Source organism: Antechinus flavipes, chromosome 1 (genome assembly GCF_016432865.1).
Source record: "Antechinus flavipes isolate AdamAnt ecotype Samford, QLD, Australia chromosome 1, AdamAnt_v2, whole genome shotgun sequence".
Lineage (NCBI taxonomy): Eukaryota > Metazoa > Chordata > Mammalia > Dasyuromorphia > Dasyuridae > Antechinus > Antechinus flavipes.
The window spans coordinates 284,705,838-284,729,390 of record NC_067398.1 but is presented as its reverse complement, the minus strand read 5'-3'; the positions used below and the strand labels follow the sequence as shown (position 1 = coordinate 284,729,390).

At 34.2% G+C, this 23,553-nt stretch overlaps 1 protein-coding gene across 1 annotated transcript in view; it reads left to right on the top strand.

Annotated features, from left to right (window-relative positions):
- Positions 1-23,553, top strand: part of TRPM3 (transient receptor potential cation channel subfamily M member 3) — a 700,360-nt gene that overhangs the window by 395,703 nt on the left and 281,104 nt on the right. The window contains exon 6 of the mRNA XM_051962081.1: positions 22,482-22,653. Coding sequence (XP_051818041.1) covers positions 22,482-22,653 — 172 coding nt within the window. The remainder of the gene's footprint in view (positions 1-22,481; positions 22,654-23,553) is intronic.

Below are 23,553 nucleotides of genomic sequence, written 5' to 3'. Positions count from 1 at the left end.
TGTTAACTTTATTGGAATTTTAACAGCAAAATAAATATTATAGAACCAAATTTTTCTTTCTATATCACCTTAAGCTTACATTCCTTTGCTACATTTAAATGCAATTTTAGATTACATAATACAGTCCAATATGAAGCTGAAGATAAAATTAAAACTCAAAGTTTAAAAATTTATAAATAAATGATAAAGAGATGGAAGCCATATCAGTGAAGTACCTAAAATATTTATCTTTGAAAATATCTGTATAATTAACTATTTTTTCGAATTTATCTGGATGCTTGGCTACCATGTAGCCAATGTTTCTATATAAAATGTATTTCTATATAGAAGTTTGATTCCCATATTAGAGAGACTTGCTTATTAAATGAAACTAGTTTCTTTAATACTAACTAGGTTATTACATTCTTATGATGACATCTATGATGAAGACATCAAAATGTCTTATTTAATGTAATTAATAATATTCTTTACAGTATAAACAGAAGCAGAATGCTGACAAAATTTTTCATTGATTTTTCCGTATTGGGAACATACACACATACACATAAACACACACTAGCTTAGGTGGCTTTTTTTATATTCTATGTACCTACTTAGAAATTCAAATATTTTCCCCTAAACCTTTTGCACTCAGTGCTTTGTTCATTTGAAATAAAGTAGATATAGGTGATGGAAATGCTAGTAAACTTAATGTTACACCAAAAATGTTACATCTGTTAAACCTATTCTGCTCCATAAAGAAATTGCTTCACTTTGTATGAAGTTCAAGCAAAAGATAATTCCTGAATTCGCCAATTTATTTTCTTTGAGTTGACTACTACTATGAATTCAATCATTCAGTAAATATTTATTAGATGCCCACTAAATGTTACACATGCAATAAATTCTGCTAAGAAACCACTCCTGCCCTCAAGGACTTTACATTTAATTGTGTAAAAACTGAAAAATACATAAAAAATAATAAACGTATAGTTTCTGGGGTGGGATTGTGGGTGCACTAATGAAAGCGATAATAGGTACCAGGTGAAGTGGTAATATGAAGTAGATTTGATTAGTGACATAAAATAATCAAATCAGACATCTATCACAGATTACACAGGTTTGCCACTTATTATGTGAAATAGCTCACAGACTTAACCAAACAAGGTAGAAAAAGGACAAAAGAGAGGACATTTCTATAATATTTAAGGTTTTCTTAATCTCTGCCTTAAAGGTTCAGATTCATCCAAAACTTCACTGACTTTGAATAGTTACTCCTTATAAATTTTGAGATTTTTGCAAGAATCATAGTGGTTGAGCAATGTGCTTTTACAGAGTGAGGGAATGGAGGGGACTTTTAAAGTCTCAGGGAAGAAGAAAAGTGGAGGGCAGGATCTAGGAAGTAGGAGTTTGGCTGTCTAAAGATATGCTACTCAAAACAGACTCAGAGGTTAGAGATAGGATGGGCTCATTTTAGCAGTTCCTGAGAATAAATTGGGTTAAAGTTCACAAACACAAACACTCCTCAAAAACCAAAATTCTATATTCAAGCAGCCTTGCCCACTCCTATTCATAGCCAACAACCACAGATCTACTATCTCAGAAAAACGGGGTCCACACTAGAAATGGCAAAGCAATCTGATTCAAAGTATTCTCCCAAGTGTCCCCAGTTATGCTGAATGATAACCAGTGCTTCAGGAAAAGACTGGGTTTTCCCCAAAGGCCAGCTACATGAAGAAATGGTACTTAAAATTTGGAGGCAGGTACCCCTTATCTTTAGTAGAAGGTTCTCTTGTGGATTTTGAAGCATCGAGCATTTGCTGGGCTCCTGGTCACTCTTTCCTTTAGTTGAGGATTAGGAAAAAAATACATTTCTTACCTTTTGTCAAGAAGAAGGCAACAAAATGATTTGGGTGAGGTAGCAAATGTTGTGAATTGTTGGCACTAGATGATATGACTTAGGAGAGCACCAAATGTTGAGGTTCAGTCATTTAAAGAATTTATAATGGTTATTCTCTTTGGCAATGTAATGCCAAAGAAATTGAGCAAGAGAGAGGTTAGAGACTAATTCAATAATTTATTAAATGGAGAGAGATACTGGGACCAAATGGATCTTGGTTGCAGGGCTAGAGGAGACTTATCATCTCAAAGAGTCCAGCCCTGAGTATTGGGACAGTAAGTTTTTTTATAGGATAACAAGAACAGTGACATAATGGGGGAGGTACCTAAGTGGGGATAACCTAATGGTAGGGGAAGGCCTCTAGGATGACACAATGGAGGGAGGTTACTGATATTCTAATGACATCTAAAATGGATAAACCTTTATCCTGTCAAACATTAAGAAGGGACATCTATAACCTAAAGATATAAAACCTTCATCTCATCAACCATTTAAGAGGGAATGATTATAGCCTGGGGTTTTGGGGCAGTGCAACTGAGGTAGACCTTTATCTCAAACATTAAGAGGGAAAGGTTATAACCTGAGGCAGAATAACTAAATAGGACAATTGGAGAAACTGGGTCACAACATTAAAAGGGAACTTTGACAGCAAAAGGTAGGTTTATATAGGAGAAGAGATCACAGACAAAATGAAGAGATACAATAGACACCAGGAATGGTAAATATGAAATAGAATTGGCAGAGCACATGCCAAAGAAAGGGATTTTAATAATTAATGATACAAAAGATAAGTTCCCTAGGGAAACTCATAATTAGCTAGGAAAAAGAAAACACCCCAAGAGATTGGCACATGCCCTTAGAGCTGGCAGTACCCTAAAAGAGTTAGCTATAAGGAGAAAGACACCATAAGGCATAGTGAAGGATGAAAGAAGAAACATGGTATGGTGGAGGGATGAAGGGAAAGATACCAAAAGGCAGAGTGTCATGCTGGGCTGACCGAGATTCAGCAAAGATGGCATGGGACATAAGCAGATTTACAGAGGTAATTTAACCTCATGGGCCAGAATGGGATTTCTGACAGGACATAGCAGGGTGAGGCTGCCCACAACCATCACAGAGAATGGGACCATGAGGCTAACCAGATTCCTGTTAGAGCTTTTTTCCCTAACTACCCCAGGGCACTATTCTCTTTATATGCCATTCCCTTTCCGTTAACTGCACTCAGTTACCTTAGTAAATTATTAGCGATCTCATCAATAATACAGACTCTCATCACTGATCCTCAAACAGATGGTACCAATTTTTTTTATGATCATTAAATAACACAAATAAACATTTTAATGGTGATGAAGACTCATGAAAAAGGAACTTGGCATACCAAGTTATTTATAACATTGAAGTTTTGTGTGATTCTCTCACAGAACAATCAATTTGAAAGACATGGGGAAATGCACTGAATTTTAAGTCTGAGATTCTGGATTTGAATCTGGGTTCTATTATTTATCACCTCTGTGATCTGGAGGGAGCCACTGTCACTGTCTGGATGGCATTTTCCTTTTGTGCAAAATGAAATTTGACTTTGGTTTACATTAAGTAGTTAACAACTCTTTAGGAATTCATGACACTATTCCGAGTGAATAATTTGAAATTATTAAATTATATCTTAAGGAGCACATAATTACAAAATATTATGGTTAGTACATTAAATTATGCTACAAGTTCAAAACACATCATTGTTATTGTTGTTGCTGCAAAAATACTGGAAATCTCTAGTCTCAGTGATAGTTTGTGTATGAGTCTTTCCCTCTAAATTCTATAAGATATTGAAGAACTTAAAGAGAAAAGGATAAATTATGAATTTTCCTTAAAGACACAGATGATACAGAACACTTTTACTTTTTTTTTGAAGAACTCTATATAATCAACCAATATTATATATAATCTCAAGGAAGTAAGTATATACCTATAAATCACTTGGTATGTAGTAACAGGGAGCAAAACTTTAAAACAAAGAAGGCAGAACTGAAAATTATAATATTCCACTTATTTCCTGTAGAAAAAAATGAGACAACTAAGTGGTACAAAAGCAACCTTAAGATGTAGTTGATAAAGCATTGGGCCAGTTGTTAAGTAGACCTAAGTTCAAAATCAGTTCAGACACTTGTCTGTTACTTAACTTTTTTCCTTAATTTCCCAACTATAAAATGGGAATAGTAATAATAGTACCTATCTCCCAAGGTTCTCATGAAATCAAATGAGATAATATTCATAAAATACTACATGCCTGGCATGTAGTAGGCACTTAATAAATGTCTCTTCTCTTTCCTTATTCATTCTCCCCTTTGAGATATTTGTCAATATTAAGAGAAGATTTCTATTTTGTTCATTATTTTAGATCTTAAAAATAATGACACATGCTATATTTTACCTAAAAAAATTAACACTCAGAAAATTCCTGTTGATACTTTGGATTGTCCTTTAGAATCATAAAATCATACAGTAAAAAGACTGTCATACTAAGAGTTGCAGGCCCTGAGCTTAAATCTAAGATCTGATTCTTTATTACCTGTGTTACTTGGGACAAGATATTTATCTATTCTCGCCAACAGTTTCCTTATCTATAAAATGAGCGAGCTGGCATAGATGACCAGTCATCCATATATGATTCTAATAATACATTTAGAATTTGAGGGAATCTTGGACATTATTTAGTCATCTTACTGAAAATGAAACACACATAGCTGGGTGATACTTAGGTATGTTACCTACTCTTTCAGTATCCCTAGGAACTCTCCATAACTATTAGTTGCAGAGTAACTTGTTGATCTGTTTTGGTGTAAGGAGTTTCCTCCCTGGGAATAAAATGACAGGTCCAAAGTGGGAGAAAAAAGAAGGAAAGAAAATCATTTTTTACCTTAAGTGGTTATGATTATAACTAGATTAATGTTTCAAGGTGTTTTCCATATTATTCATAGAATGCAGATGACATATAATAAAAAAAAAAAAGAATCTTCCCACCTCCCTTAAAAGAAAAGATTGCTTAAATACCACCTTCAGAATTCATAGATTTAAATCAGAATAATCCAACCCCCTTATTTTCTAAATAAGAGAAAAATGAGACCCAGAGAATTTAATAATTTGCCCAAAGTAATATAAGTAGGGTTAGTGAGGCAATTGAAATTGAACCTGGGTCTTCTAAAGACACTATAATTCACTACCTCATGCTTAAAGAAAAAGAGAAAATTATGTATCTTAAAATTTTACCCATTCTTTCAAAATGTAATTATTTAAAGATTTAAAATTATATTGCTTTTGGTCAGAGAAAAAGTCAATGGGCACTATCAGTATCCTAGGGCTAAAGTATTTTAAAATAAGTTTCAGGCAGGAAAGTTGAGGATTTCATTTTAAATAATTATAAGGAAGAAAAAATGTGATTCCATATATGTGTGTTTGTGTGTGTGTGTGTGTGTGTGTGTATGTGTGTGTTACTGATGAGGGCAATTAATGGGTGAATTAAATAGTCTCTATAAAATTCCCAGACTAGGAGTTGGGTACAACAATAACAAATAACTATAATAAAAAAGTAATAAACAAAGAACATCATACTCTATTAGAAATAGCCTTGAAGTCCAGAAGAACTAGATTTGTATCCTACCTCTGAAAAAGATTGCCTATATAGCACATATAAGCACATCTATGGCACATGTAAATCTAATTTCTCAGTGCTAGTCTCAGCAATTCATTAAGACCATTAGCTACAGAGAAGGTTCCAACTCACATTAATAAAGGGAGTTTGCTCACCTGGTATTTATCCATCTCACTGAAATCATAGATCCTATCCCATCCCAAGAATATAAAATGATACTTTTGAGTATATAATACATAATCCATAGGCTATTTTGGAGGAATTTCCTTCATGGAAGAGCAAGAGTAATGACATTAAAGTATGAATTATTCTTTCATTGTTTTACCTATATATCTATCTCTAATCTGATCAAATAAAATGTAAAAGCTCAAGTATAGGGATTAGAAATTCATTTTCTATCATTTGTTCCTTAGTACCTATTACCTATGCATGAAGTAAGCATTTTCAGATTGAGCTTGTAAGCATCATTTTTTTTCCCTATAAATTAAAATTGCAATTTGTAAAGTCCGGAGTAGCTTTCTGGAAGTTCTCCAGATGGGCCCTGGTCTCAGCAGGATAGTCACCATGAGGATGGTCAGAAATAGAGTCTAAAGTTTTTATTGTCTCCTTCACAGTCTGTCTTCTTCACAGTCTGTTCGTTGACTCACTGTGTCCCCAGTTCTCTCAGCCCTTAAATGCCCTATTATAATTACATCATTACAGAATACTGAGTATATGCATACTAGAGTGATTATATCATTATACATTACTAAATATATATGAACTAGAGAACCATTATCTCATCAATTCCACTGAGTTAACACCTTGTTGTAAGTGTCTTTGTTTCAAGTATACTTCTCCAGAGTTCTGGCTCTCTACAGTAATTAGTCTCAGTGAATCAAAATTTTGATTGGCTTTTGTCACTTCCTTTTTTCTTTTTATCTTCAACACAATTATTATGATTGTATTGTATTTCTATTCTTATGCAAACCCCAATCTCTAATTATAACTTTTCATGTTATGTTTGCAGTCAAAATTTTACTATTTAAAAACAAATCAAAATCAACATCAGATTGTCTAATCCAAGCTGAATAAAAAAGAAGTGAGATAATGATATGACTGTACATTTTCACAATTTGTTCCAGCAGTTGACCATCTCTATGCTGCCAAATTCAAGTACAATATCACACATTTAACCTAATCCATATAAGAGTCAGGCAATCCACCAATATCAGCACTGAGTAACTACCAACCAAGGGTTAGGACCACAATGGTAGAAAATGTACCTCAGTGACCCTTTGAGCCTTTGAGTTAATGCCTCATGTGGTTCCTTATACTCAATATATATTTATAAATTTAATGAATTATATTAATTTTTCACTTAGAGAACTACTCAACCTTCTCCATTAGAATTCCCTTGAGGAGGGAATGTTTAACCCTAAATTCACGCACCTCCCGACTCTATCCCCAACATTTAGCACAGTCCCTGGCATGTCATAGATGATTAATGAATAATAGTTGACCAACAGTATGCTATTTGGACAGAACTAACCAATTTCCAAACATAACATTAATATTTAGCAAAATTAGAACAGTTATATGTGAATCATAATAACTTGCATTTATGTAGCACTTTAAACTTGATAGAATGCTTTTTTTCACAATTGTCTTGGGACCTAACTACTTCTGGATTCATTATTATATTCATTTTGACAGAATAAACTAAGTCCCAAAGAGGTTATGACTTGTCCAATAAATAAAGTGTCTGAATTTGAATTCAGATCTTCCTTGAATCCATATCTAGGGCCCTGCCATTTATGCCATGTTTTCTCTTATTGTAGGTGGAATATTCCAAATACCACTTACATAGTTTAAAAATTAATTCTGTCTACAGAATATCCTCTAAGTTTTATCAAAGAAATAGCTGAGAATATGGTTCAATATTTATTAAGTTTAATCAGCTACCATACCATATTTCTTTTTCTATATTCTCCTCAGTAATTAATATTTTTGACACATGGTAGGTTCTCCAACAACACTAATTGAATCAAATGTCTTCAGAGGACAAGAGTTACTCATCATAATACTTCACTTACTCAAAGACTCCAGATTCTTATCAGTTTCTTTCATGTTTTCCCATTCTAGAAATGGAAGGCAACATAATACCATGGAAAAGAGAAGACATAATAAATCTTTTTCAAGTATTTGGATGGCTTTAAACATGAAGGAGAGTTAATTTTGTTCTTTTTTATCATAGAAAATAGAAAAAGAAGCAATAGGTAGAAATTGCAGAGAGGAAGATTCCAGCTCAAAGTAAAGAAAAACTTTCTAATTATTATTATTTTTTAAACTTTAATATATTTTATTTAAAAATAATTTTATATCGACAGAATCCATCCCAGGTAAATTTTTTTTACAACATTATCCCTTGCACTCGCTTCTGTTCCAATTTTTCCCCTCCCTCCCTCCACCCCCTCCCCTAGATGGCAAGCAGTCCTATATATGTTAGATATGTTGCAGTATATCCTAGATACAATATATGTTTGCAGAACTGAACAGTTTTCTTGTTGCACAGGGAGAATTGGATTCAGAAGGTAAAAATAACCCGGGAAGAAAAACAAAGATGCAGATAGTTCGCATTCGTTTCCCAGTGTTCTTTCTTTGGGCGTAGCTGCTTCCGTCCATCATTTATCAATTGAAACTCGGGTCTCTGTCAAAGAAATCCACTTCCATCAGAATATATCCTCATACAATATCGTTGTCGAAGTGTCCTGGTTCTGCTCATTTCACTTAGTATCAGTTCATGCAGGTCTCTCCAAGCCTCTCTGTATTCCTCCTGCTGGTCATTCCTTACAGAACAATAATATTCCATAACATTCATATACCACAATTTACCCAGCCATTCTCCAATTGATTGGCATCCATTCAATTTCCAGTTTCTAGCCACTACAAACAGGGCTGCCATAAACATTTTGGCACATACAGGTTTCTTTCCCTTCTTTAGTATCTCTTTGGGGTATAAGCTCAGTAGTCAAAGGGTATGCACAGTTTGATAACTTTTTGGGCATAATTCCAGATTGCTCTCCAGAATGGTTGGATTCGTTCACAACTCCACCAACAATGCATCAGTGTCCCCGTTTTCCTGCATCCCCTCCAACATTCATCATTATTTTTTCCTGTCATCTTAGCCAATCTGACAGGTGTGTAGTGGTATCTCACAGTTGTCTTAATTTGCATTTCTCTGATCAATAGTGATTTGGAACACTCTTTCATATGAGTGGTAACAGTTTCAATTTCATCATCTGAAAATTGTCTGTTCATATCCTTTGACCATTTATCAATTGGAGAATGGCTTGATTTCTTATAAATTTGAATCAGTTCTCTATATATTTTGGAAATGAGGCCTTTATCAGAACCTTTAACTGTGAAGATGTTTTCCCAGTTTGTTGCTTCCCTTCTAATCTTGTTTGCATTCGTTTTGTTTGTACAAAGGCTTTTTAATTTGATATAATCAAAATTTTCTATTTTGTGATCAGTAATGGTCTCTAGTTCATCTTTGGTCACAAATTTCTTTCTCCTCCACAAGTCTGAGAGATAAACTATTCTATGTTCCTCTGATTTATTTATAATCTCATTCTTTATGCCTAGGTCATGGACCCATTTTGATCTTATCTTGGTATATGGTGTTAAGTGTGGGTCCATGTCTAATTTCTGCCATACTAGTTTCCAGTTATCCCAGCAGTTTTTATCGAATAATGAATTCTTATCCCAAAAGTTAGGATCTTTGGGTTTGTCAAACACTAGATTGCTATAGTTGACTATTCTATCTTGTGAACCTAACCTTTTCTATTGATCGAATAATCTATTTCTTAGCCAATACCAAATCGTTTTGGTGACTGCTGCTTTATAATATAATTTTAGGTCTGGTACAGCTAGGCCCCTTCATTTGATTTTTTTTTTCATTAATTCCTTGAGATTCTCGACTTTTTATTATTCCATATGAATTTTGTTGTTATTTTTTCTAGATCATTAAAATATTTTCTTGGAAGTCTGATTGGTATAGTACTAAATAAATAGATTAGTTTAGGGAGTGTTGTCATCTTTATTATATTCGCTCGGCCTATCCAAGAGCACTTAATATTTTTCCAATTATTTAAGTCTGACTTTATTTGTGTGGAAACATTTTTGTAATTTTGCTCATCTAATTCCTAACTTTCCTTTGGTAGATAGATTCCCAAATATTTTATGCTATCAACAGTTATTTTGAATGGAATTCCTCTTTGTATCTCTTGCTGTTGGATTTTGTTGGTGGTGTATAAAAATGCTGAGGATTTATGGGGATTTATTTTGTATCCTGCTACTTTGCGAAAATTATGAATTATTTCTAATAGCTTTGTAATAGAATCTCTGGGATTCTCTAGGTATACCATCATATCATCTGCAAAGAGTGATAGTTTGGTTTCCTCATTGCCTACTATAATTCCTTTAATCTCTTTCTTGACTCTTATTGCAGAGGCTAGTGTTTCTAATACAATATTGAATAATAATGGTGATAGTGGGCAACCTTGCTTCACTCCAGATCTTACTGGGAAAGATTCCAGTTTTTCCCCATTGCATATGATGCTTACTGAAGGGTTTAAATATATGCTCCTGACTATTTTAAGGAAAAGTCCATTTATTCCTATGCTCTCAAGTGTTTTTATTAGGAATGGATGTTGGATTTTATCAAATGTTTTTTCTACATCTATTGAGATGATCATATGGTTTTTGTTTGGTTGGTTATTGATATAGTCAATTATGCTAATAGTTTTCCTAATATTGAACCAGCCCTGCATTCCTGGTATAAATCCTACTTGGTCATAGTGAATACACATCCTGGGGATGATTTTCTGTAATCTTTTTCCTAATATTTTATTTAAGATTTTAGCATCAATATTCATTAGGGAGATTGGTCTGTAATTTTTTTTCTGTTTTGAACCTACCTGGTTTAGGTATCAGTACCATGTCTGTGTCATAAAAGGAGTTTGGTAGGACTCCTTCAATCCCTATTTTTTCAAATAGTTTATTTAGCATTGGAGTTAATTGTTCCTTAAATGTTTGATAGAATTCACATGTAAATCCATCTGGTCCTGGGGGTTTTTTTCTTAGGGAGTTGATTGATAGTTTGTTCTATTTCTTTTTCTGAGATGGAACTGTTTAGGATATTTACTTCTTCCTCTGTTAGTTTGGGCAAGCTATATTTTTGGAGGTATTCATCTATTTCATTTAAGTTGTCGAATTTATTGGCATAAAGTTGGGCAAAGTAACTCCTAATTATTGCTTTAATTTCCTCTTCATTAGTGGCGAGTTCTCTTTTTTCATTTTTAAGACTAACAATTTGATTTTCCTCTTTCCTTTTTTAAATCAGATTTACTAAGGGTTTCTCTATTTTGTTGGTTTTTTCATAGAACCAACTCTTAGTTTTATTAATTAATTCAATAGTTTTTTTTACTTTCAATTTTATTGATCTCTCCTTTTATTTTTAGAATTTCAAGTTTAGTGTTTGACTGGGGGTTTTTAATTTGTTCCTATTCTAGCATTTTTAGTTGCAAGCCCAATTCATTGACCTTCTCTTTCTCTATTTTATACAAATGGGCCTCTAGAGATATAAAATTTCCCCTTATTACCGCTTTGGCTGCATCCCATACATTTTGGTATGATGTCTCATTATTATCGTTTTCTTGGGTGAAATTATTAATTATGTCTATGATTTGCTGTTTCACCCAATCATTCTTTAGTATGAGATTATTTAGTTTCTAATTATTTTTTGGTCTACTTCCCCCTGGCTTTTTGTTGAATGTAATTTTCATTGCATCCTGGTCTGAAAAGGATGCATTTACTATTTCTGCCTTACTGCATTTGAGTTTGAGGTTTTTATGTCCAAATATATAGTCAATTTTTGTATAGTTCCATGAACTGCTGAAAAGAAAGTGTACTCCTTTCTGTCTCCATTACTTTTTCTCCAGAGATCTATCATATCTAATTTTTCTAGTATTCTATTTACCTCTTTGACTTCTTTCTTATTTATTTTGTGGTTTGATTTATCTAATTCTGAGAGTGCAAGGTTGAAATCTCCCACTATTGTAGTTTTACTGTCTATTTCTTCTTGCAGCTCTCTTAATTTCTCTTTTAAGAATTTAGATGCTACACCACTTGGTGCATATATGTTTAATATAGATAGTGCTTCATTATCCATGCTACCCTTTAGCAAGATATAGTGCCCTTCCTTATCTCTTTTAATTAGATCAATTTTTGCTTTAGCTTGAGCTGAGATCAGGATGGCTACCCCTGCTTTTTTGACTTCACCTGAAGCATAGTTGATTTTGCTCCAACCTTTTACCTTTAACCTGCATGTATCACCCCACTTCAGGTGTGTTTCCTGTAAACAACATATTGTAGGATTCTGGCTTTTAATCCATTCTGCTAACCGCTTCCTCTTTATGGGGGAGTTTACCCCATTCACATTTATGGTTAGAATGACCAATTCTATATTACTTGCCATCTTGTTAACCCCTGTTTAAGCCTTTCTCCCTTCTTTTCCCCTTCCCCCCCTTCCCAGTATTAAGCTTGTGAACACCACTTGCTTCTCGCAGCCCTCCCTTTTTAGTATCTCTCCCCCCGCCTTAGAGTTCCTCCCCCTATCTTACTCCTTTCCCTCCCAGTTTCTGTATTCCCTTCCGCTTAGCTTATTCCTTCCCTTTTCACTTTTCCTTTCTCACTTTTCAATGAGGTGGGAGAAGTTTCACCATAGATTGAATATGTCTAAAATTTTTCTCTTAAAGCCAATTCTGAAGGCAGTAAGATACCCACTATATTCATCCCCCTCCATTCTTTCTCTCAGATGTAATAGGTTTCCTTTGCCTCTTCATGAGATGTAGTACCCCCACTTTACCCTTTTTCTGGTACAATGTCCTTTCCACATCTAGTTTCTAGAATAAGGTATACATGTATTCTTTATACATCTTTATAGCCGAAATATAGTTCCCAAGATTAATCTTTACCTTTTTAGATTTCTCTTGAGTTCTATATTTGTAGATCAAACTTTTTGTTAAATTCTGGCTTTTTCATCAAAAATAGGTGAAATTCGCTTACTTCGTTGAATGTCCATCTTCTTCCCTAGAAAAAGATGCTCATTCTTGCTGGGTAAGTTATTTTTGGTTGCATACCAAGTTCCTTAGCCTTTCGGAATATCATATTCCAGGCCCTTCGATCCTTTAATGTGGATGCTGCTAGATCCTGGGTGATCCTTATTGTGGCTCCTCGATACTTGAATTGGGTTTTTCTAGCCACTTGCAGTATTTTTTCCTAAGTCTACGGGTTCTGGCATTTGGCCACTATATTTCTTGGTGTTTTGATTTTAGGACCTCTTTCAGTAGGTGATCGATGAATTCTTTCAATGTCTATTTTACCCTCTGTTTCTATGACTTCTGGGCAGTTCTCTTTGATAATTTCCTGGAAAATAGTGTCCAGGCTCTTTTTATCATCATGCTTTTCTGGGAGTCCAATGATTCTCAGATTGTCTCTCCTGGATCTGTTTTCCAGGTCTGTTATTTTCCCCAGAAGATATTTCACATTCTTTTCCATTGTTTGATTTTTTTGGATTTGCTTGACTGATTCTTCTTGTCTCCTCGAGTCATTCAATTCCATTTGTTCAATTCTGATTTTCAATGAAGTATTTTCTTCGCTCACTTTTTTAATATCTTTTTCTAATTGTCCAATTGAGTTCTTTTGTTCTATGGAATTTTTTTGCATTTCGCCAATTTTGTTTTTTAGAGAGCTATTTTCTGTTTCCAGTTCATTAATCCTATTTTCCAAGGATTTTATTTCTTTATCCACTCTTGTCTTTAAATGAATGGGATGACTTCTCCAGTCTCTCTTGCCAAGCCTCCCTCTTCTTTTCCCATTTTTCTTCTAGCTCTCTTGTGAGAGCCTTTTTAATTTCTTCTATGAGGTTCATCTGTGCTGAGGAACAGATGATCTCCTCCTTTGGGGATTCACCTAGGGACAGTCTGTTTTTAGTCTCCTCAGGGTTTAGAGTCTGCTCTCTATCTGTATAGAAGCTGTCAAGGGTTAAAGTCCTCTTCAATTTTTTGCTCATTTTGTCAAAGAATCAAAGACAAACTAGCAAAGAAAAAAAAGAAAAAATCCCTAAATGGAGTCTGCTTTTTTGGGGGGAGGGGCTGGGTGGTGTTACCGAGCTTCCTCTACAGACTGCGGGGACAGCAGTGAGGCACTAGCCCGACTGTGCTGCGCCTGCGCTCTGAGACTCCAAGAGCATGCTGAGACACTGTGGGGGAGGGGGTGGCCAGATCCCGAGAGACTCCAGCTGTTTGGGGTTGTATTCTTCACCCCCGGTGTTTTTAGCTTCTCTGCTGGGCTGCTGGCTTGCTACCAGGGCAAAGTATCCAATCCCGTAGCAAAGCTCTCCCTGCAGAGACTGCTGTGATCACACTCCACCCCCGCTCCGATCTGCTTGGCTATGAGCTGCTTCCCATGCTCTTGCTGCCGCTGCTGCCCTCAGCCTGTGCCTGATCTAAAACCGTCCCCACCCTCAAGCAAAAACAGACCTTTCCTGGCAAATTTCAAGGACGTCTTCTCTTGGTAACTATTTGTGGGGTTTTTTTTCAGTCATGCATCAATTCAGAGGCTTGTAATGAAATGGATAGTGAGAGAAAATGCAGAGCTTACACAGATGTGTGCCTCCTCTCCGCCATCTTGGCCGGAAGTCCCAAAATTTTCTAATTATTATATGATAATTATGTAATAATGATTTGCATAAATGGGATCAGAGAATGTTTTAAAATTGAATGAACCTCAAAGGACTTCTAGTCTACCTTTATTTCTCAGAAGAAATGAGAGCCTAAATGAATTGTTCTAATGAGAGATAATGGATTCCCCATCATTTGGAGTTCTTCAAGCTGGGGATGGATTGACCATTTGTTAGACAGCGAGGTCTTTTTGTCAGATATGGGTTGAATGAAATGGACTTTGAAGTTCTATCCAACTCTACAGTTTAGTGGGTCTGTGAAAGAACACTGAATTTGATTGCAAATGACTTGCACTCCGAATCTTATCTCCATCTACTATTATGACCTTGGACAAGTCAGCTAATCTCTCTGAGCTTTAGTTGCTTCATCAGTAAAACACTTATGGGTAACTTATAAGACTCCTCTCATTTTAAATCTGTGATTCTCTACAATTTTTAAATTTTAAGACAAAAAATACTTAAGACTCGTGATGAACATTTTCCATTGTAAACTGAAGATATAAATTATTTGTAGGTAAGAGGAACTCTAAAACTACCTTCATTTTAAGTGTGATTTAACTGACATTTTCCATTTTCCATAAATCATGTGATTTTAAAAAATTATGCACAAAACTTATACACCTTTCTGTGTTGTTTCCTATTAATAAGTTGAAAATGTTTTCACTATATCATCTTTGCATTTCAGGCCAAGAAAAATCAGACTTAAAAATATAGTTGATACCCAATTCAAATGTAGATAGCAATAACACACTCTGAGGGCTACCAATTGTGACTTCATTTAGCAAAAGCTCAGAAAATTATCCAGGAATCCTCTTCCCACTATTTATTAGATTCCTATGATTATTCTCATTCAGTCTAAACCCAATAGCAGTACTACTGGGAACTGGAAGTCACAAAACAGCAAGGCAGAGACAGAAAATGTTTTGTGATCTATCTCTGCTCTTTCAGTTGAATCTTCATATTCAATTTGCTTCAGACACCTAATTTGGGAGTCTATAGGTAGAAATGCCATCCAAGCAGCACCTGCATTACAGAGAGCAGAAATTTCACAACCAAAAGAAATGTAGAAGATGACAAAACAGGATAATTCTAATATTGCTATACTAAATTGAATATACACATTTCCCCAAAACACACAGATGGCCAAGTATCACATTCCTCTCTTTTTATTTTTCTTTGTATATTGGGATACAAATAAAAACCATTTTTGAAATCTCCTTTATGAAAATGCTATGGGATTCTGTGCTACCTCATCTACAAGGAGAAACTGTGTTTTAACATTGGTTATGCAGAATAAAGGAAAGAAATTTTACCTATTAATACTCAAAAGGAAGATAGAATGATAGTCTAATGAAGGGATTCTTAACCTGGGGTCCATGAAGTTGGGTTACTTTTTAAAAGGTCTTTTGATAACTATATTTTAATATAATTCATTAACTGAATAATCTTTAACATTTTATGCATTTTGAAATATTTTTTCTGGAAAGGGGGGCTATGGCTTAATCAGAATGCCAAAGAGATTCATGAAACAAAAGAAAGATTGAGAACCTCTGAAGTAGTAGTATTCAAAATAGCAATAAAATATCTTTTTAGAGAAAATAATTGCTCCCAGAACTAAGAAAAAACCTTTTGTTCTCCCTATCTCTCACCTTACTTCTATCTGTAAAGAATGCTTGGGTTAGGATTAGGGCACAGAGAGGTAGATTTATTAGAGTGAAAAGCACAAAAGGATACAGCATTAATAGCTCCAGGATATAAATTAAGGAATCCATTTTCAGAATACTACAGAGGAGAGTAATTGTGCCTTCTGTTATCTTTAATGGGACTCACACTGCTCCATCCAGTGTCTGTACACTGTTTGGAAAAGGAATTTCTTGGTCTGCAAGTTTCTTATTTAGATTACTCAGCTGAGAGGCAGCCTCTGGGTTTCAATGAGATCTTACCTTCTTATCTAGAATATAATGCCAGAGAAACTGAGGCAAGACAAATATTGTTGTTGTTTTTTTTAATTTTTTTAGTGTAGAGGCTAGCCAACCAAATGGAACTCATGTTCAAAAATCATTCAGCCCTGAGGAACTGAGGCAGGAAACTTTAATAGAGTTTTAGCTAAACAGGATATGTAACCTGAGTATATAATCAGATAGGGGAAATGAAGGCAGATGAGGGAAGGGGGAGGCAAGGACACTGGGTGGGCAGACAAGCCATAATTCCAGGAAAGGATCATAACTTAATTCTGACAGGATAAGGGTCAAGATAAGACGGTCCAGAGCAGGAGACAGTGAGGAGGACAATACTCAAAAGGAGAGGGAATTATCCCAGCAAGGATTGAGATACGGCACCTGGAGTTTTATGACTCAATGGCATGTCAAGGTTTTTCCTGATTCAATTCTCCCAATTGACAAGGAAGTAAGGGGGGAAGGGGTTGGCCATAATAATGTTATTCAGAGCATAACAAGAATTGTTACAGCTGGTTCAACAAAGAGTAACACTTACCCAGAATCTTGATTGGCTCAGACCTCTGTATGATTACTAAGACATCCAGAACCATTCTTCATTATATTCACTTAGTTGATACATTCCTTTAGCTCATGAGTAAAGGATTCCTTCCCACTTCTTTCCTTTTGCTCATTGATACTACAGCCACATTCCAAGCCTATCTTCTTCCATTGCTAATCCTGTACCAAAAGGTAACCTATCTCCTTTCATCATTATACTTTGTGTGTGTGTTGTGTGTGTGTATGCATATGAGTGTGTGTGCACATGTGATTATATTTCACACTTAATCAACATATAAACCCACAATTTTGCCTGCTGGTTCTTTTTTTGGGAGGAGTGGGGGGTGGAGAAGGGTGTCTATGTACATATACAATCCAATCCAACTTATGTGATCATTAGTTAGGGAAAAGGGCTATTACTATACTATAATATGCATGGTCCCATTTGGAAAATGTCTTTTGTTCCAACATTTCCATAGCATTAACATACATTCTAAATGCACTGACTCCTGCAAGAACCTTTGTGAATTGAATTAGAGTAAGGAAGGGAGATAAAGGAAGAAGAGGAGAAGGGGGAAATTAATAAAGAAGAAAGAAAGGAAAAAATCATCTTTGGTATCCTTGCTTCCTCAGTCATTGGCTTCATCCATCAATCAGAATTATGTGTCAAGCCTGTGTGTCACCCTTGCTGTGGCCTTCCCCTACAAAGAAATCTTAATTCTAGCCTCAGGCAGACTGGCAGTAATTCATCTTTTCTCTTATACTTTTTCACTCATTACTCTTTCCACAGAGTTCTAGGGAAAATCTTTTAAACAAAACTTAAGTATGTATGACATGTCTAGGATCTCTCCTAGGAAGATTAAGAGGGTTATTTCTAGAAAAGTTACAGAATTTATACAAATTGTATCAGATAGAGGAGAGGCACATACACAAAAAAAATGCTTAAAACATATTGACCAAAACACACATTGACCAAAACTTAAAACGGTACTTTGGTTCTATTGCATGGATTCAGTCACCAACACTTTCTCTCACTTCATATATAAGAAGATGGTATCCTAAGGTATCTAAGTACCTTAAGAGAATTAGACATTATTATATTTTTAAAAATTGTCATTTTTTCTCACTGTTCACACCTGGAGTAAGTAATTTTGCATCCACAGTGAGTAAGAGAGCAACATTAGAATTGAAAATATAAGTGTGTCACATTGAAATTACAAAATTCAGCTTATTGACTACATAAATTATTTCAAAACCTTTCAGAAATACACATCAGCATCATCATTTATATTAGGGTCCTTCAAACTTTCTCACTGCCAGAGTTTCATGACTTCTGACACAGAGAAAATTAAGACCCAATAAATATGGTAAAACATTTAATTGTTTTTCTTTTGCTAAGGCAATTGGGATAAAGTGACTTACCTAGGTCACACAGCTAGAAAGTGTTAATGAAGGGGGAGGGAAACTGTTCCCTTTACTGACACTGTTCCCTTTAAGATTATCACTCTGAAACTGTGTTCCCTTTTGATCTATGATCCCTTTTGGAGTCTCCCCCCCCAGATAAATTATCTTTCAGGGATGCCAGACCCTTTGATTCAATTAGAAATCTTGGTCAAAAAGCACCCCTTTGAAGTGTTGTTAATTCCATTAGATCTGGGACAGATACTGATAAGTATTTAGGTCTGGAAACTTGGCTTCCTTTTCAACCTGAAGCCTCAAGATTCCTTTTAAAGAGCAGTTTCTAAACTCACTCCTGGCAGAAGGTCTAAAGCAGCTTGCTAGCACCCTGCCCACTGAGAATGCACTCTCTTCTCAATGCCAGACTCCATTTCCCTAATAAGACCTTGCCACTATCAGTCTCTTAGCAAGACTGGTTTCCTGTACAACAATAAACTTTTATTTTTGCCATTTAATAATTCAAGTTTCATGAATTTTTTCATCAAATAAGGGAATTTTTAATAACTCTCTGACTGCTACTAACCTCATCATTGTCTGAGGCCAGATTTGAATTCAGGTACTCATGATTTCAGGTCTGCTGCTCTGTCCACTGCACCACATCTAACTGTTCTCGATCTTGATCTTGTCAAACAGTTTCATTATCAGAAGAACTTTGTTGTTATTTTAAGACCTCAGACATTTTACAGCATGGCCCAGTCACAGTAACATTCACATAACATGGAAAACAAACATGTAGTGAAAACAAAAAATCCATACTTGATTTTACCACCATAAAGATTTCTCACCTGGTTTCTGTACTTCTTCAAAGATAAATACTTCTATAGCTAAACTAGCATAGACTAATCTATAAACAAATGGTTAGTAAGTTTTGCTTCTCCTTTTTATTTTTAATTTTCTGAATATAGGTAGTCTAAGACTGCATTTGGTAAAGATATTAGCATTAGCTACTTTTTTTTTCTGTAGCCACAACTCAACTGTCTTGCCTTCTTTATTTTGATCAAGCATCTGGTATTTCCTGTATTTTGTGTAATTTTTAGAATAGACAAAGGCATGTATTGGGGAACAAAAGACTTTTTTAGGCATACTATACGAATAATAGGAAAACATTCTCAAGTAAGGAACAGCTCAGTGAGTAACTTTGAATAAAGTGAAGCAACAACAAAAACAATAGCAACAACAACAATAACAAACTTCAGAACCTGCTAAAACCAGGTTTTCTTACATTCAACAGCTAGTGGGAAAGGGAGGAAGTAGAGTCTTATTTAATTTTTTTTTTTGCTGTGAATTTGTTTAAATTAAAATAAGGTAGTTATGAGAATATATTCTTCCCTATAATCAAAAAGGCAAGCTGTAATAGTCTATGTGTGGAAAACAGATGCAAGTGATCAAATATATTCTCTATTACCATAAGGATAAAGAAAGAGGATTCAAGGTTTGTCTCCGACAAACTTGCTGTCACTCTAGTTAAGTCACTTAATTTCTCATAGCTTTAGACAATTTTCCAAGAGTAATGTAAGATAAGTATGAGTTGTCTATATGCTTTGGTGAAACAGAATTTCTACATACATTTCCCCACATTAATTAAATCACAGGTCTAACCCTGCTCCAAAACAAAAAAGATAAAGAGTGGATATTGTTTTAAACATAGGTTTCTTGTGGGATCATGGCTCTTTGATCTTTATACTTTCATATTATGACACATTATTGGCACATATGATGTCTACATTTTTATTTGCACCAAATTTGAAGAGATATGCAAAAAGTTGTGGTAGGTAGCCCTGGTACCTGATTGAAAAGTATTGAAAATGTGATGTCCAGAGTCATAGTCCCCTCTAAAGTTTCAATTATTGTGTATGACTATAACTGTTTTCCTTAACACCAGGCTGTTGATTTCTTAATCTTGTGATAAAAATACTTAATACCTTTCTTAAAAAAGAAAAAAAGTGGGAACTTTATATTCACCCCACTAAAAATGCAAAATGCTACCTACTTTTCCTTTACAAACATCCCCCTCCCTCTTACTAACACTGACATTATCATTAGTATGCAGGTCAATAGAGTGTGAAACTTCTTAGACTACCATGCAGAGAGTCTGTTTTTCCTTATTCTTTCTTTGACATAAAAGAAATCCTAAGTAATGCTATACCTAGCTCCTTTAAAAGATTTTAAAAATCATTTTAAAATTTAAAGAGACTCAGGTCAAACTATATAAATCTGAAATGAAAAAGAATATCACCAAAAAAGAAAATTTTGGATTATGGTACAGTAGGGAAACTGGCTTTATAGTCAAGGTATCTGCTTTCTAATCCTGGCCCTACTTAGTAGAACTGAGGTTACCTTTGGCTACTCCTTTAATATACTTGTCTTCTGTTTCTTTATCCCTAGAATGTAGGAATTGAACTAAGTGAATTTCCTTTCTAGCTCTAATCTATGACCTATGACCCTAACATTCCATCTTGCCATATCTTCATTTACTGACACCATCTTCCTGATATATATGCCTTCCTAAAAATATAAAAGACAAAACAGTACATCATTAAGATTTCTACTTATGGATGGTGATGATGAAGAACAAGGACAAATCACCCAAAAGTTCTTCTTATATACAATAAAGAATATATTCATTTTGGAAAGTGTATCTTTGAGAAATCCATTAAAATCTTCACCATCTTTCTTTATTATGAAGAACAAATGTAATCTATCACTGGCTGACCAGCAAAGAATCATATACTGCTAGTTCTGTAAATGAATTTACAGAATATTGAGTCCAGGTTTATTTGGGGGAATTTTTTAATGATCCTAAGTGTTCTTTCATCTAAACTTGGCTTCTTCCATCTTACTAAACTCAAAAAAATTAAAATTTTTCCTTCTTTGACATATTCTTACCTGTGGTAAACATGTAATTGGTATCTAGTTAGTTCTCATTTATATTTTTCCCCAGCCCCTTCAATTCAAAAACTTTTGAACAAACATCAGATTTGTTTTTCTATTGGCTTGATAAAAGTTTCAAAAAGAAAAATTCATTGGTGTTCATTAAAGGAAAATATAATTTTTCTATTTGGAAAATATAATAGGATGTGTGAATATGTGAAGGCAAATTTTATCTTAATGTCCTGTTATAGATATAGCACAGTTCGTCAGCAAATGTTCATGGAAAAATTTGAGAGAAATACATCTTTCTTTTTAAATGACTAAAAGACAAAATGTAAGTTTCTCAACACTTAGGATTGTTTCTATGTCTGCATCCTCAATAGCTATCATAGTGACTATCACATAAAAGGTGCCTAATGAATATTTGCACATTAATTGGTTGGTTGAGATCCTACAGATTAATTGCCTTTTTTTTTTTTAACTCTTGTTGGATTCATTCAAATTTCTCATAGAGAATACAAGTTCTTTTCTCATTATTTCTATCTCCTAATTATTTTATAGTTGATCAGATTTTGAGGGCAAATTAAGAATATTTTACTTAATTTTTTCAGATGTTTTTCCCTTATCGTAGTTCAGGAATCACAAACTCCAAAGTAAAATATAATTATTCATTACTTATCTGATGCCTAAGATCCAAAGAAGTGAGGTTCAGTAAGAAGACATTGAAATTGTTTTTTGTTATCTTTCCAATCTTGATTCAGAATAGAACAGAACTGTAGAACTATTGGGCTATAAAACCATGTTTTAAAAGAAGAAAGCCTCAAAACTTGAAAGTATGAAATCTCTCTTTCCTTAAAGGTCAAGGTAACACAAATATGGTATTTATTTGATTTAGTTCTATCTTAGATTGTTGAGAATTCCTTTATTTAATTAGTTATTTATTTATTCCTTTTTTTAAACAAATTATCTGTTAATTTAGAAAACTGATTGAGAAAAGAAAGGGGAAAGCAGCAAACACTGTTTAAATAGTCATTTCTGATTTATTTACAAATTTAATGATAAACTCAAGACTAAAAACCCAGCAAAGTGGTCAGTGTTGTTTTACTTTAAACATGAATTTAATTACTTTTATTAAGAATGTTAAAACTCTTGTTAAGCATGCCTCATGATCCTTTGGATTCATTATTTTAATATCAATTTGATGATTCCATATCTGCTTTTCAAAAGCAGTGTCAGAAAAATGATGTGTTATATTTTAACTGTACTAAAGTATTAATCCATCCATCTTTCTTTCTCCTTCTGTCCCACTCTGTCTTCCTTTCCTTTTCTTTCTTGTAAATCATGCAGGTGGTCCGACCATACCAAACCATGTCTAATCCCATGAGTAAACTCACAGTACTTAATAGTATGCATTCCCATTTCATTCTGGCTGATAATGGGACTACAGGAAAATATGGAGCAGAGGTCAAACTGAGGAGACAGCTGGAAAAGCATATTTCACTTCAGAAGATAAACACAAGTAAGTAGCAATTTGTCTTTTTGCACCACTTCTTTACATGAAATATGCTGAAAATGATTCCTATAAATAGTTGAGAAAGTATCAGAGGTCATGATTTCTAATAGACTGTCTAGACGTAGAAAAAGTTATCTTTCTAGAGGATGATTGGAAGAAAGAGGGCTGACTATGCAATTAAAATTTAGTGTGTTTATCCTACTTGATAATTCTACTCTATCCAAGGGTTCTGCATGAAAACAAACTTCTCTTTCAAAAATTATTTTAAAGAAGTGCACTTTAGGGAAATGATTTTTATTTATAGGAATTTTAGTTGCCTTAAAAAAGAAAAAGGACTTTTGATCTTAGCATAGATCTGAAGTGCTAAAATTTCCCAAAGCTTTAGAATGCCCTAGAGCATTACTTACTGCCTGTTTTTATAGAAACTTTGCTTTCTCCCATCTCTTAATTAGTGAGTATATGTATAGCCATTAGGCTCTCTGTGAATATATACATATATATGCATACACATATATATGTTAGTGTTCATTAATTATTTGTGTTTAGTATAAACACACTAAATTTAGTATGTTTAGTAATAAGAATTACTGCTTTTATTATTAGAGAGAAATCTAGATTCTATCTTATTGATATTATATAAATTATTTTTTCAATGAAAAAATGGGAGGAGGCACAACAAAGCTAGGATTGTATCAGAGAGCATAGCAGTATATTTCAACATCTTCTACACTCATCAAGAGTGGAAAAAAGATATTTTATAAATTTATGAAATCAAAATGATATGTTGAAGGTTAATAATAGAATAAAATATTCTCATGGAGAGGGTGGCAGAGGCATAGGAAGAAGAAGAAGAAAAAAGAAGTATCTGATTATGTGGTTCTATATATTTTTAAAATTCAGGTAGCC